General features: G+C 55.6%; 4 protein-coding genes across 4 annotated transcripts; 1 reads left to right on the forward strand and 3 right to left on the reverse strand.

The window, feature by feature from the left end:
- Positions 1-629: 629 nt before the first annotated feature.
- On the reverse strand, positions 630-6,215 carry CCMA1212_002810 (uncharacterized protein; the record flags this gene model as incomplete). Its single annotated transcript, XM_073700182.1, has 1 exon — positions 630-6,215. One exon carries the CDS (start codon positions 6,213-6,215, stop codon positions 630-632), a length of 5,586 nt encoding a protein of 1,861 aa, XP_073561562.1.
- Positions 6,216-7,198: 983 nt separating this feature from the next.
- CCMA1212_002811 (Peroxisomal membrane protein PMP47B) lies at positions 7,199-8,260 on the forward strand (the record flags this gene model as incomplete). Its single annotated transcript, XM_073700183.1, has 3 exons — positions 7,199-7,287; positions 7,353-8,083; positions 8,148-8,260. The coding sequence occupies 3 exons, from the start codon at positions 7,199-7,201 to the stop codon at positions 8,258-8,260; spliced, it is 933 nt and encodes a 310-aa protein (XP_073561561.1).
- Positions 8,261-8,653: 393 nt separating this feature from the next.
- On the reverse strand, positions 8,654-11,340 carry CCMA1212_002812 (N-alpha-acetyltransferase 35, NatC auxiliary subunit; the record flags this gene model as incomplete). The annotated part of the gene is made up of 7 exons (XM_073700184.1): positions 8,654-9,892; positions 9,960-10,421; positions 10,478-10,708; positions 10,764-10,892; positions 10,953-11,020; positions 11,099-11,218; positions 11,310-11,340. The coding sequence occupies 7 exons, from the start codon at positions 11,338-11,340 to the stop codon at positions 8,654-8,656; spliced, it is 2,280 nt and encodes a 759-aa protein (XP_073561564.1).
- A 694-nt stretch (positions 11,341-12,034) lies between these two features.
- CCMA1212_002813 (uncharacterized protein) lies at positions 12,035-12,643 on the reverse strand (the record flags this gene model as incomplete). Its single annotated transcript, XM_073700185.1, has 4 exons — positions 12,035-12,109; positions 12,177-12,291; positions 12,427-12,546; positions 12,639-12,643. 4 exons carry the CDS (start codon positions 12,641-12,643, stop codon positions 12,035-12,037), a joined length of 315 nt encoding a protein of 104 aa, XP_073561563.1.
- Between the last annotated feature and the right edge of the window lie 1,474 nt (positions 12,644-14,117).

Here is a 14,117-nt window from a genome sequence, read left to right on the forward strand (position 1 = left end):
TGACGTTTGGAAAGCACTTTGCAAGTTGAATAGGTGCTGATTCTTCATTCCATCATGACATGATTCATTCTCTCCTAGAGAGTAAAGGGACACTGGAAAAACCCAATTCGTACATACAAGAGACTTGCTCCGGCTTTACATCCAAGTGAACCCCTTAACCCTTGAACCAGAACCAAGCCGAACAAATTCCAACCTGCTCAAGTGGTATCTTGATTTTGTGTCCCCTCCCCTAGACATTTGTATTCTGTGATAATCAAAGCGAAAGCCAAAAAGCAAGCAAAAACACCCTGAGCCAAAAAAAAAAAAAAAAACCCCAAAGCCAACCGAGCCATAAACCAGTAGATCAAGTAAATCAAACCGAAACCCCCCTTTTTTTTGTCCAACGCCAACTCATGCATAGGTAGATAGATAAGGGCAGGTAGGTGGTTGTTTCGAAAGAATCCAGACTCTCCCAACACCGATGAATGCTTATTCAAGAAAGAAGTAGTTCGTACACTTCGTACAAGGAACATTGTCTCCTGCCGTCCAGCCAAACAACCGTAAAACAAGAAAAACAGCAAAAGAAAAAAAAAGGTGGACGTTACAAGTGATGGGAAAATAAAGGGTCAGACAGCATGTTGGCGGTTCAGTTAATGGAACATGACCCCGGGAGACTGCCCCAGCGAACTCCTTCTCCGCTGGGCCTCTCCCAGGATCAGCGCAAACAGCCTCTTGGCCAGCTCCCCTTCGTCCCAGCCCTTGATCTGGGACTTGAACGCGTCGATGCACTCGAGGTGCCACTTCTCCAGCACCAGGGACTCGCCCATGCTAGTGACGACCTTGCCCAGGTACCGCTGCGACACGGGCGCGTACTTTTCGCTGAAGGGCCGCTGCCGCCGCATCTGCAGGAGCGTGTCGAGGAAGATCCAGTGCTGGCGCGTCCAGACCGTCTGGGAGGGGGGTTCTCGTCTGCGATGCTTCCTGACCGGTGGCTTCTTCGTCACGCCTGCGGGCTTGACGATCCGTGGGGCGAGCGTCGGAGGCGGCTTTTGTTTCTGTTGCTGCGGCTGTGGCCTGGGCATGCTGCCCTTGCCTGCCCGCGGCTGAACGTGGTTCGGCACCGCAGCGGCGGTGCTGATATCCTGTCGGGACACCCCCTCGTTGGCCCGGAGGCGCTGTTCGCGGAGCCGAGCTTGCTCCTCGGGCGACAGCACGCTGCCCGAAAACTCAACCACTCGCCCTGGCGTGTGAGGCTTCAGGGGAGAGCGGAGATTTGACTTCTTTGGCGAGGCATGCCTTGGCGGCAGAGGCCTTAGCAAAGGTTTGAGGCTGGGCGAATCCTCACCAGCATGCGACGTTTCGAGCTGCCATCTCTGGATGTCATCATGGCTCAACTGCATCCTAGCCGGGCTCGTACTCAACTGAGACGACGAGGTCTGGAAGAATGAAGAGTCGTTGGCCTGTCTCGGCCGTGGAATGAAGTTCTGCTTCTGAGCAATGGTAGGGAGACCGCGCCTCTCAGGGGTAGCGGGAGATGAGGCGTCATCTTCATCTGCTTGTCCATTCTCCGGTGGGTCGGAGGGGATGGACAAAGAGGGAGGAGCTGTGTGACCAAGATTTCGAGAGCCGCTTACCGTCTGATCAAGGCTGGACAACAATGACGTCGTGGGCATCGCGGGAAGCTCCTCTTGTTGGGCTGCTGCTTGTTGATCTGTCCGCTCGGCAGGGGCTTTTGGTTTGATGGATTTGAACTTTCCGGCCAACAACCCTGGGATCGTAGCTGGCGAAGAGAAAAAGGTCGACAGGTCAAATCGCTTGGATTTGGACGCAGTTGCCGGCGCCTGCTCGGGCTGCTTTGGAGACAACAGAGAATGTTCCTCATCCTCAACGTCCCTGTCGGACTGCCGACCAATTGCCTGCTTCGTGCGCAACGCATTTGGCAGAGCTCTCGAGGCAGTAACGGCCGCAGGTGCCTTTTGTGCGTCTCTCCAGGAGCTTGCAATGCCCGGTGCAGTATTGCGATCTTGTGTCAGGGGCATCAGCGGCTGCTGTAATACTGGGCGAGGCGGTACTTCCCGCCGTGCTTCGTATTCCCAGAGATCAATGTCATCATCATCGTCGTCATCGTCATCCTCCTCCTCTTCGTTCTGGTCTTCTTCTTCCTGCTCCTCCTCCTGCTGCTCTTCCTCTTCCCCGGGGTTCTCTTCTTCTCGCTGCTCTTGATCTTCTTGAACTTGATCCTGGTCCTCCTCCTCCACGTCCTCCTCCTCCTCCTCATCATCATCCTCCTCAGCCCGATCCGGCTCTTCTCCGGCACCATCAACCTGGACAAGGGGGAGAGGCTGATCAAGGCTTCTGATACCCGAAAAGCGCGATGGTTGTAGTAATGGGTTATTGCCTCTGAAGCCGGAGCTTATGGGACGCTCCCTTCCGAACAAGTCCGTGACACCGCCACTTGGTGCCGTGTTGCCAAGAGACCTTGCTACTGACTCTCTCGAGGGAGGCCGTTTCCTGTTTACGGGCTCTCTTGCACTCACATCAAGCGTCGTACGCGTGCTGCCAAACCCCCTACCGAAAAGCCCAGACCCAGCACTTATCCTTGGCTCCGTAGGCACCCCATTAGTCGTGGATCGGTCACGGCCGAAAGGAAATGCCTGAGGCGGGCTTTTGCTCGGAGGCGGCTGGCTGCCTTCCGTGGCGCTGTGGGATGGCTCTTTGCTTGCGGAGCTCCTGAACGGACTCCTCAGCTGTTTCTCTCGCTCTCTTGGCGAGGGAGGGTCGGAAGTGACGGTTTGCAAAACTCGGCCAGCTCGCATAATGGAGGAAAGGGCTGGTCGTAGGATCGGGTACTGCACGTGGTCCTGAGCGATGGACTGAGGCTCCTGGAGTGGCGATGACATTTGTTGAAGTGGCGTGGCCTCGACTGGCTGCACCTCACGCTCAGGTGTAGGATCCAGCTGCTTTGTTGGTGGTTGTGGGGAGTCGGGGCGCAATTCTTCATCGGCATGGTTTTCCTTATTCTCGGGCTGGCGGCGCGCAAGAAAGTCTCGTCTCCAACGGCTTGAGAATTCGTAGGGATGCACCTCACGTTCCTCGCGTTCCCGGCGCTGCTGGTAGTGCTCGTGCTGCTCATGTTTCTCAAGTTCGTCATGTTGCTCATGTTGGTCGACCTCTTCTTGCTCCTCATCTTCTTGACCCTCGTGTTCTTGAGCCTCATGTTCCTCGAGCTCGTCATGCTCATCATGTTGGTCGATTTCTTCTCCATGATCCTCAAACCCGTCATGCTCATCATGTTGATCGGATTGTCCTCCATGGTCTTGAAGTTCATGCTCCTCGAAGTCTTCGTGTTCTTGAGCCCCATGTTCTTCGGGCTCATTCTCATCGTGCTGGTCGAATTGTTCTCCATGGTCTTGAAGTTCTTCAGGCTCCTCAAAGTCTTCGTGTACCGCATATTCCTCGTGCATCTCGTGTTCCTCGAATTCTTCGTGCTCTTCGATGCCCTCCTGCTCGGCATATCGTTCCAACGCCTCTTCATGCTCCTCATGTTCTTCCTCTTCCTCCTCTCCTCCTTGCTGTTCGTGGTCTTCCGCTTCCAGCTCCTCGTCATACTCTTCCATTTCTTCCTCTTGCCCCTCGTGGTCTGTCAATTCTTCTCCTCCTCTCTCTTCCTCTTCGTGGTCCAAATCCATGTCATATTCCTGTCCCTGTCCCTCCTTGAGTTCCTCTTCTTGCTCGAGCTCTTCATGTTCCTCAAACTCTCTGTGCTCTTCAGGCTCCTCATGCTCTTCATATTCCTGATGCTCTTCATATTCCTGATGCTCTTCATATTCCTGATGCTCTTCAGGCTCCTCATGCTCTTCATATTCCTGATGCTCTTCATATTCCTGATGCTCTTCAGGCTCCCCGTGCTCTTCATGCCCCTCAGGCTCTTCATGCTCCTCGTGCTCCTCGTGCTCTTCATGCTCTTCATGCTCTTCATGCTCTTCATGCTCTTCATGCTCGTGGCCTTCATACTCCACATGATATTCATGGCCCCCGTAGTCTTTACGTCGATCGTGCTCTTCGTGCTCACTCTCCTCGTCTTCGACATGTCGTACGGGAGAACTCGTGTCGGGCACTGCAAACGTCCTCGGACCCAGTGCGGCTGTCCTAAACGTTTTCGTGGAAAAAAAGCCTTGTCTCGGGGCATCAACGGCAGCTTGCTCAATGTTGTCGTCCGCATGTTCTTCGGGATGCCAGGCTGGTGCCTCGGCATGTTCGTCTTGAGCACGTTCTCTTTTCACATGTTCTACAGCATGATCCTCCTGAGCTTGCTCTTCTTCAGCATGTTCTTCAGCATGTTCTTCTCCAGCATGTTCTCCTCCAGCATATTCTCCAGCATGATCCACCTGAGCTTGCTCTTCGTTAGCATGTCCTTCAGCATGATCCTCCTGGGCTTGCTCTTCTTCAGCGTGTCCGTCCTCTCGATGTAATCCATACTCCCCCAAGTCGACTCTTCGATCGTTTTGAGTGGCGGAAAAGTTCAAGGGCATGGGTGCCGCAGCATCGAGATGGTTCCGAGGAATCTCAGAGAAGGAATCTTGGTAGTCGTTTGAGCGGCCCCTTCTGGACTGTGCGGATGACGGCTGTTTGCCAGCCTTAGTGGGCGTCGGCTCGTCCTCCCACTGGTGATCAAACTTGAACAGTCTCCCTGACCTCTTTGCCGCTGAGCGCAGCAGGGTCTGGTGCCTTAGCGGTGACGCCCCCATCTTCTTAGGTTTGCGGGACCACCACGGACTCTGGCTCAGACGCGCGTTTCTTGCGGATTCTCGGATGATGGGAACAAACTCGGGCTCCGGCTCCTGCTCGTCTTGGATATCAGGGACCTCCGGAATCTCGATTTGCTCGGTGACGTCCACCGGATCGCTGGTTTGCGCAACTTCTCTCCTTAGTGATGCCAGTGTGTTATTGATGATGAGGTGCGTTTCGTCGCCAACGTCGTCATCATCCCCAGCAGGCTGAAATGAACTGTTACCGTTACGACTTCCCTGCAGTGAGGGAATGGAATCCATGAAGATCATGCTAAAGTCCTCACCCTGCGCGATCGTATCGTTGGTTTGAGAACTATAGTCATTGTTGTACTCGTCCACGGTGGAGTGATCGCTTGCTTCGGGAGCCCGATTGTCATGGTCGCTTTTGGAGGGCAGCCGGAGAGTCGAAGGCTGCGCTGTAGCCCTAGGTGTCGCCTCGTTGTCCTCATTGCCCCGTTTTGGTATCCAGTCTGATTCCGTATCTGCGATAGATGCAGCATACGTTCCATGCGCAGCATTATTCCTAGTGCCCTGCCTCGACGGAGGAGCCGGTATTAAGTCCACGGCGTCGCTTTCGCTTATCCGGCGACCGCTCTGCACTTGGCTTCTTTCTGCTGCTGCTTCCTCCGCTATCCCAACCAACTCATCGGGCGCCATCGCCTGTCGTCTCCGTCCTCGTTTCGTCGTTCCCAGTTCGCTGGATGGTTGGACGGCCTGGGATTTGGGCGGACGCCCTCGCTTTGCGGTTGCTGGCGTAGCGTGAAGATTTTCTTTGCCGTCATCCGGATGCAGCTGCAGGATGCTTTCTCCTCCTCGTCCGAATCTCTCGGTGCGTACGCGACGTGGATTTCTGCTGATCGGTGATCCCGCCCTCCTCTTAACGCCCGCCAGCGGATTGGGCGTTCCATTGGTGAGCCGAGGGCGGCCCCGTCTTCTGCTGGGGGTGATGGCGGTTGTGAGCTCATCCTCGCCCGTCTCCCTTAACGGGACCGTCGTCGTGATTGCGTGGTCGGCCCTGCGCCGGACGGTGGAAGGCGACTGGACCGGCGACTTGAACAGCTTCCTCCTCGTGCCGCTCGGGGTCGAGGCCATGGTGTCGTTCGAGCCCCCGTCGCCGTGGCCCTCCGTCTGGACCGGGACCGGTAACCGCTGCGGCGACGCTGGATTGCCCGGTTGCAAGTTGAGCGGTTGTTTCCGGGGCGAGGCTGGCGAAGAGATGAAGCGATTCGGTTGGTTGTGCGACACGCGACGCGACGCGGGCTCGGGCTCGGGATCGGTCGCAAGGCTGTTGTTAGCAGCAGCAGCAGCAGCAGTGGTAGGAAATATTATAGTGGGTTCGCTGAGCGGGTCGGGCGAGCTCATAACATCAACACTAGGCGCGTTGGGGTCCGCGATGCTGTGCCAGCGGAGGTTGAACGAGGATCCGGGCCTTCTGCGCCGGGGCATCTGCAGGCGGAAAGTTTCATTCCAGATCGATCTCTCGTCACAGGGCCAGCCTCAGTGCGTGCGAAGGGTGTCTTTTCCAGATACGTAAGTAGGTAGGTATCCGTCGCCGACCGTGACGTGCAAAGCTACATGTACATCCATCCAGCCTGGCTTTTCGGGCGCTGCCCACAACGGCTTAGCCTCTTCAGGACCTCTTGCCTCGACTTCCCCAAGGTTTCTTTGATTCGCAGTATCGTTACTCCGGACCGTTTTGGACGCTGTTCATCGTGGATGCAAGTTGACCCATGCCCTCAGAACGGAGTCAACAAAGGCCGCCAGCTTAGTGACATGCTGTTTCATCGACTTCCCCAGATTCTGCCGGCTCGAGTTCGACCCTCGGATGTTGTAACACCACCCAGCAGCTCAACTTCAACCCAACGCTTGCGCCTTAGTCACTCCCGCCATCCCCAATCCAGCGCCAACCTCGGCATCGGCCAAAGTCTCAACCAGCATCTCTCGCTCTCTCGTCAAGCCCGTCTCCCCCCCAGAAGTGCCCCGAAACACCCCGCCAGAGTCACATGCAATCCCCCCAAACTCCAGCGCACTAGCGGGCTCCCACGGGGGCAGGCATGACTTCATTCCAGCGCATTTCTGCCGCGCTAGAGCCGCCATCGAGTGCTGTGACAGCAGCCCAAAACGTCCTGTCGGCTTCAACTCCATTCTCATCCAGACGGAACCTCGGCTTGCATCGCGCCGGGGGTGGTTCGCATCAAATGAACACTTGAAGCTCCGATATAGCTTATGATTTCCTCGCCGGCAGATCATTGAGCTTCTGAGATTTTTGCTTCATATTGGTCCCTCAATCACCAGGCGTCAATCAATCCGCACGAGGGCATCGCACTTCAACAACAACAACCACCGACCGACAAGTGAATGACAACAACCACCGACCGACAAGTGAATCAAGCCCGTCGAATCCGATTCCCTCGACGAACTTCAACGCCATGTCTGCCAAATCTCCTCTTCCGCAAAACGACAATGTCGCCCACGCCCTGGCCGGCGCCGGCGGCGGCATCCTCTCCATGATTCTGACGTACGATATCCCTCCATCTTGTTCGCCGCCCGCCGTCTTACTGCTAACATGTGCTCCCCGGACAGCTACCCTCTCATCACCCTCTCGACCAGAGCCCAGGTCGAGTCCAAAAAGGCCGAGAGCAAGTTCACCGAGGCCGTCCAGAAGATCATCGCGCGCGAGGGCGTCTCGGGCCTTTACGCGGGCATCAACTCGGCCCTCTTCGGCATCAGCGTCACCAACTTCATCTACTACTACTGGTACGAGTGGACGCGGGCCTTCTTCGAAAAGGCCGCCACCCGCGCCGGCCGCGCCAGCAAGAAGCTCACCACCGTCGAGGCCATGATCGCCGGCGCCATCGCCGGCTCGGCCACCGTCATCATCACCAACCCCATCTGGGTCATCAACACGCGCGTCACCACGCGCCGCCAGGAGCCCGACCTCGAGGCCGCCGCCGGCGGGCGCGGCAGCAAGCCTCCCACCACGCTGGGGACGCTCATGTCCCTGCTGAAGAAGGAGGGGCCGCGGGCCTTGTTCGCTGGAGTCGTTCCGGCGCTGGTGCTGGTCATCAACCCGATCCTCCAATATACCCTCTTCGAGCAGATGAAGAACGCCGTGGAGAGGAAGAGGAAGATGACGCCCACCATCGCGTTCATCCTGGGCGCCCTGGGCAAGCTGTTCGCTACTACCGTGACGTATCCTTACATCACCGTCAAGAGTCAGATGCACGTCGCGGCCCATAACGAGAAGAAGGAGGGCATGTCCCAGGCCTTGAGCCGTGTTATCAGGGATGAGGGCTATGCCGGCCTGTACAAGGGTGGGTTAATTCATAACTGTCACTTATCAGAGGAACAATGAGCAACTGACGAGAAAAACGATAGGCATTGGCCCCAAGGTGACTCAGAGCGTCCTCACGGCTGCCTTCCTCTTCGCCTTCAAGGATATTCTCTACGAGCAGACTGTGAAGCTCAGGATGGCTCGCAAGAAGGCGTAGAGCACAGTCACTCGATTCGTACCGCGCCAGCGGTCCTTCTTTTACCTCTACACCGTAATTCACTCGCTTCCGACAGTCAGGATCGAAGTTTTGAACGCTGTTCGAGGGACAAATGGATAGGGGCTCTAACCTTTCTTTTCCTTTTTCTAGGCTGTACCATTAGTAAATCATCACCACAGCTAAGGTGATCTTGTGTGAAGGCAGACGATATCCCTGGGGATGTAGAATGGGCCTTGGAAATGTGTTGAAATGGATTCTGAAGTTAATGGATGCATGTATGTTATGAATGAAGAAATTGAGATTTGATCCATATATATCTTCTTGGCCTCCTGCTCCCTCGTGCGGACACCTGAACAAAGATTGGTTCTTTCTTGATATTGGATACTACATCTCTCATGCCAACGGCACTATCTTTGGAACAATCCAGAAGGCATGATACGCCTTCTGCGGCGTAGGAACCTCAACCTTGATCTTCAAATTCTCCGAATCCGCAGCCTTGGCCACCGCCTTCTGCACCGCCGCGATGGCAATCTTGGTCGCGATGCACGACTTGAGCCCGTTCTTGGCAGCCTCGGCCCACCGCTGGTGAGAACCGACCGAGAAGGACTCCTCGGCGGTCATCTTGCTCAGCGCCTCGAAGCCCCTCTTGGCGCCCTCGACCGCCCTCTCCGCGTACTCGAACAGCTCCTCGACCTCCGTGTCCGGCTGCAGCGTGCCGGCCGTGAACTCCTCAAAGGTGGGCAGCACGGGGAGGCCCACCGGCGCAAACGGCCTCATCCGGATCTCGTACCGGAGCTCGTCGGTGCCGTACGGCCGGGGAGGCGCCTTGACGAGCTTGAGGCGGTTCAGGACGGTGTACAGGCAGGACAGCGAGTCGGAGAGCTCCCAGGTGACGGCTGCGTCGAGCAGCGATAGGCGGGTGTACATGAGCGATCGCTGCAGCTGCGTGCCGACGGTGGGATCCGAGGGTATGGGATGGGCTTGCGCCTCTTCGACCCGCTTGATGACGAACATCTTGATGCGCTCGGTGTGGTGCAGGCGGGACTTGGCGATGTAGTTGAGATACCAGTACATGCCGGCGAGCTCATCGGCCTGGTAAATCTCGAGCTCGAAGCCCAGCTGTATGATTTGCTCCATCTGCCGTAGCTTGTACAGGTATGTCCACGATGACAGGGGCAGCGAGTACGACTCCACGCCGCCGCTGCCCATCGATGGCCTGTACATTGTCGGCTGCTCCTTCGCCTTGACCTGGAGGATCTGGTCGATCTCTTCCGCGTCCAGCTGGAGGGCCTCCCAATCGCGAAGGAGGTGGCAGAGCGTCCTCCTCACCCGACACCGGTTCTGACATGCCGTGCGTAGGATATCCAGAAAGGGCTGCGCTGCCCTTGTCCTGAAGAGCTCCATCTGCTGGGCCATGGCGTAGCGCGGATCTTGGACGGCTTCGACCTCGTCGTTGAGCCTATCCAGGTATTGATGTGCAGGCATTGTCAGAATGGCAAAGTCGTCGTCGAGGAGCTGGCGGATACTCATAGACCCTAGAACTTCCATGGCATCGAATAGGAACGTCTGCAATAATGTTCGCACATACACGATGGGCTGCGGCTTCTTTGCTTGGAAGGTTGTTACGAACGTCTGGTGTCCCTTTCGTTAGTATGCCCAGACAGCCATATATACCTTGCACAAAGCTGGCGTCACTTACCAACAAGCATTGCGAGTCAGTATAGTGCAAAACGTCGATGAGCTCCAGGGCGTCTTCGAACAGACCCTTTAGGTGGCCAAAGGCGACGTCAAAGTCCAGCTGAACAATGGGCCGCGGCGGCATAGTGCTAGCCAGCTTCCTCTGCAGCTTAGCGCTGAAGGCTTCGTCCACCGGGGAGGAAAGGGAGTGGGTTGTCTTTAAGGCCGATAAGATGGCGAGGCCTTCTCTCCAGGGGTTCTTCGCCAGCTCGGGTTCCTTCATGTGCTTGGGGCATTCCACAGCATCCAAGAAGATATGCCTCAGTTTCAAGCGAAGCAGCAGGGCTTCGACCAGATCGTCAGGGATAGAGCCTCTCTGTGACTCGAGAGCCGCCATGGCCTCCAGAAGGACGTCCTGGATTGCGCTTGTCGGTAGACTTGCTAGAAGTGTGCGGTTATATGTGTTTGTGACGAAGTCTTCTTCCTAATGCTTCGGCTTAGCAACACAATCACCGCTAGCACCGGAACAGAGACGCTCACCTCGTAATAATGCTCCGACTTGATCCTCTCGTTCACGTAGCCGCAGCTTTTGAGCATGCCCAGGCAGTACGCCCGGAGGACCTGCAGCATAGGCTGCTCGTTTGGGTCATGGCCGCCGCCGCGGATGAACGTAGCCTCTTGTATGCTGCGAGGATCCGGCATAGAGAGGGCCTCGACGTAGAAGCTCGTGAAGAGAGTTTGTGAGAGGGGGTATCCCAGATGCCATGACATCTGACGAAGCGTGAGCACTTGAAGCACGGCACAGGGCATGCATCTCCGAACTGACCTCGTGACACAACAGCTGGTCTATGATGCCGAGCACCTCCTCTGGTAGCAGTGGCCTGGAGACGTCGTAGAGTTGTTCCACCTCCGCCTCCGCAGCAGCGCATCCGCTGTCCATTTTAGGGTCCATGATCTATCACCATGTCAGCATACATGAGCCTCACAGTACTTCATACCCCAGCACAAGACGAACCTCCAGGGCTGCGACGGAGTCGAACAGCGTAAAGAAGCCATCTTTGACGATGGCCCCCGGCTCAAGGGCTGTTTGTTTCATCAGCTTACGTGCACTGCAGACTCAAAACCCCGTCATCTTGCCCCGAGAATTGCGGCTTTGCTCACTCTTGACGGCATCTGAAAACTTTGCCGTAACGTCCACGGCGACGATGCCCTCGCTCCTGATGTTGGGCGCTAGCGTGTCCGTAGGCGAAGAGCCCTGGCCCAGCGACAATCTCGCGATCTCTGCGCTGCCTCGCGATTAGAAATTATGCCTGAAGTGGTGACGGGCTTTGACTGAGCCCATCTCGTGGAGGGGAGCTTTTTTTTTCCGCACCGTCTGGCACCCCAACGCCAAAGTCAGCCATGTCTTGCAGATGGGATTTTCACGCTCGGCGAGAGTCAGCTTCGCATGGCTTTATTATTGCGCGCGTTTCGTCTATGAAGAAGCAGGAGAGATGAGAAAAAGGCTTATGAGTTGATCTATGCTCGCCTGTTGGTGGTGGCTTGAAATGGGGTCTGGCTTTTAGGTGAACGACTAAAAGGTACGGCACACTGTTCGCGGGCCGAGACACAGACCTTAACAGCGAAGGGCAGCAGCACAGGACAGTGTCGGCTGATTTGAGAAACGTCTCCTTGTTTGATACGCAGTTTTGACGTATTCGGCTGCAGAGTCTACACAGAAAGAAGCACAGATTGAGCTTCTTTTCAAGGTATTTAGCCCGATTGCGGCGTTGTGAGGGCCATCGGTTTCATCGCAAGCTTCAGTCGCATTCCCCACCATGCCATACAATTCTCGTCGAGTCCCGTCACCCCTCCCAGTATGATAACCTCTTCACAGCAACAAAGGCGCCCCAATCTCTGCTCAGAGCACCCAAGCAGCCCACGTTGGATGATTCAGTTGCCTCAATGTATTGATGTATTGCAGCAGTAAGTTATTTTACAGCGCCAGCAGTTTGGAAAATCAGCCCCAACCGCATGGCCTTCTTGTCGCTTCCCAACATCTATAACACCATTATTTCGCCCATCTCATCCCTTCGGTTTCCTTTTCAACGGTCCGGCTTAAGAAGAGGCGCTCTCGGCCATGGCGGCGGCGTTGGCAGCAGCAAGATCCTTGGTCTCACCAGGCTTGCCGTTCTACTGAGGCATTAACAACCCGGTCCCGGCATCTTTGTCCGTAACCCTCTCGTTCCAGTCCACATACCTTCCAGACAGCAAATCGCAGCTCGGAAACAGCACGGCGCTCGGCAACAATTCTCTTGTCCTCCTTGAGGCTTCGGCGGATGGCGCGGGCCGCGACGGCCAGGTAGCGGTTGTAGCTATTTTTCAAGGCAAGTTAGCGATATGGCCCTCGCAGAGCTTCGGCGGGAGAAAAAGTGTCGCAGTGCAGCGGTTGGGAGCGCATTCGGGGCAGCGAGGGCGGGATCGCTTCGGCAGGGGATCAATTGACGTACGTCAAACCGGCGGCTTTCCACGCAGCAGTCATTTTGGCGGATGGATGGGGGTTGAAAGGGCGAAGAGAGGCGTTGTTAATGATTGCCGATTGAATCTTTGCCAGGATCGAGCGCTTGAGCCTGCACTAGCACCTGAGGCTGCAAAAAGTCACGTGTGTCGAATGATGACTCAGCGGTTGGTTCCGCATCTTCCCGTCGCTTACAAGCCACACTGCATTTTGGATTAGAGCTTCCAAGTCTCGAGCCATAAGGTAGGTAGGTCATGAACTGGCCCAGTACTTCTATATCCACCATTTCACGATGAAATGCATGAATTTGCGGTACAGCTCACACAGACCAGTAAGCCAACAGATTTGAGTGTCCTCTCGTCTGGGGTTGGCCATACTGCATCAAACCGAAGATGCAGTGATCAAGTAAACAGGCTGGGTTTATCTCCATCTCTGTGCTGAGATGAGCTTAGTTCGGTCAGCTGAAGCTCAGTTCAGCGAGAATAGCATGTATCCTGGCAACCTGAATTGATCGCGGAAGACCTGCGGAGTGCCAGTGACACTCTCACAAGCTGAGACGCGGAGTATCTTACTGGCAAGGATCCAAGAACTGGAATCCCCTATTGGTTCATGATCTCTTGCGGAGTACCGCCATCTGCTCCGCTGACGAGAGCTCCCCTTTGGCAATGGAGATACTTGGAATCAGGCGAACAGGGCCTTGATGCCTTATCAGCCTGCCTTTTCTCTCAAAGGGACCCTTCTCTCTCCAATCGTGCTTGTATTCTCAGTCTCTGAACAAGGAGAATGTCCCTTGCCATCCAGGGCAGACGGCGCCAGCCGCAGGAGCTGCTCCTTCCCGATGGCAAAAGGATAATTGTGACACTTCCTGAGAATCTTGAGGACGTTCGCCGCCAATATCTGGATGATGGCGATACCCAAGTGGACGTGATTGTTCATGGATCCCTAGAGCACGGCCAATACCTTCTGGCAATCCCGAGACCATCACGAGGAGCGCCGGCGGCTTTTACGGGAGCGACACGGTCCTGCCTTTGAAGAATGGGAACATGTCCGCAGCTAGCTCGCCTCGGTGAATATGGAGCTGGGGCGGCTAGAGAACCAAGCGTCAGGGCTTTATGGCAACTTTAGCAAGTTTGGCTACGACGCTGCTGTTGCGGACTTACAGTGATGAAGATCCGCCTATTTCTTCTTCGCACACATCAATATCTGGCAAAGCGGAGGGCGCCGCGGCCAGGAACGGGGGCGTCATGGAGGGACGACCAAGTTATTCAAGTGGCCAGTTATACGGCAGTGGTTTCATCGGGGTCTTCTATGGAGAGCGTCGGAGCAGACGGAAGCCATGGCTATTGAGCTGTTCCTGGATCTCGTGTACGGTACGTCGTCTATTACTACAACGAGCTCGACATAGATGATCTTGGTCAGTAACCGCAACACTAGTTGGCATCATTCATTCCAACGGCGAGCACATGGCGGAAGAAGCAACTGCACACGAACTACTCCGCTTCGTCATCACACTCGTCATGACGTGGAAGATATGGACAGACATTACCCTGACGCTCAGCTGGTTCGAGACGAGATATTGTTCTGCATGTCGTGTCTCATTGGGTAAACCATCTCCAGCATCAGTAACCAACAACAAGGCTTTGGCTGACATGCAGCAGATTTTCTTCAAACATGACCCATATC

The sequence above is a fragment of the Trichoderma ghanense genome, assembly GCF_004382785.1.
Source record: "Trichoderma ghanense strain CCMA-1212 chromosome Unknown scaffold_2, whole genome shotgun sequence".
NCBI classification, from domain to species: Eukaryota; Fungi; Ascomycota; class Sordariomycetes; order Hypocreales; family Hypocreaceae; genus Trichoderma; species Trichoderma ghanense.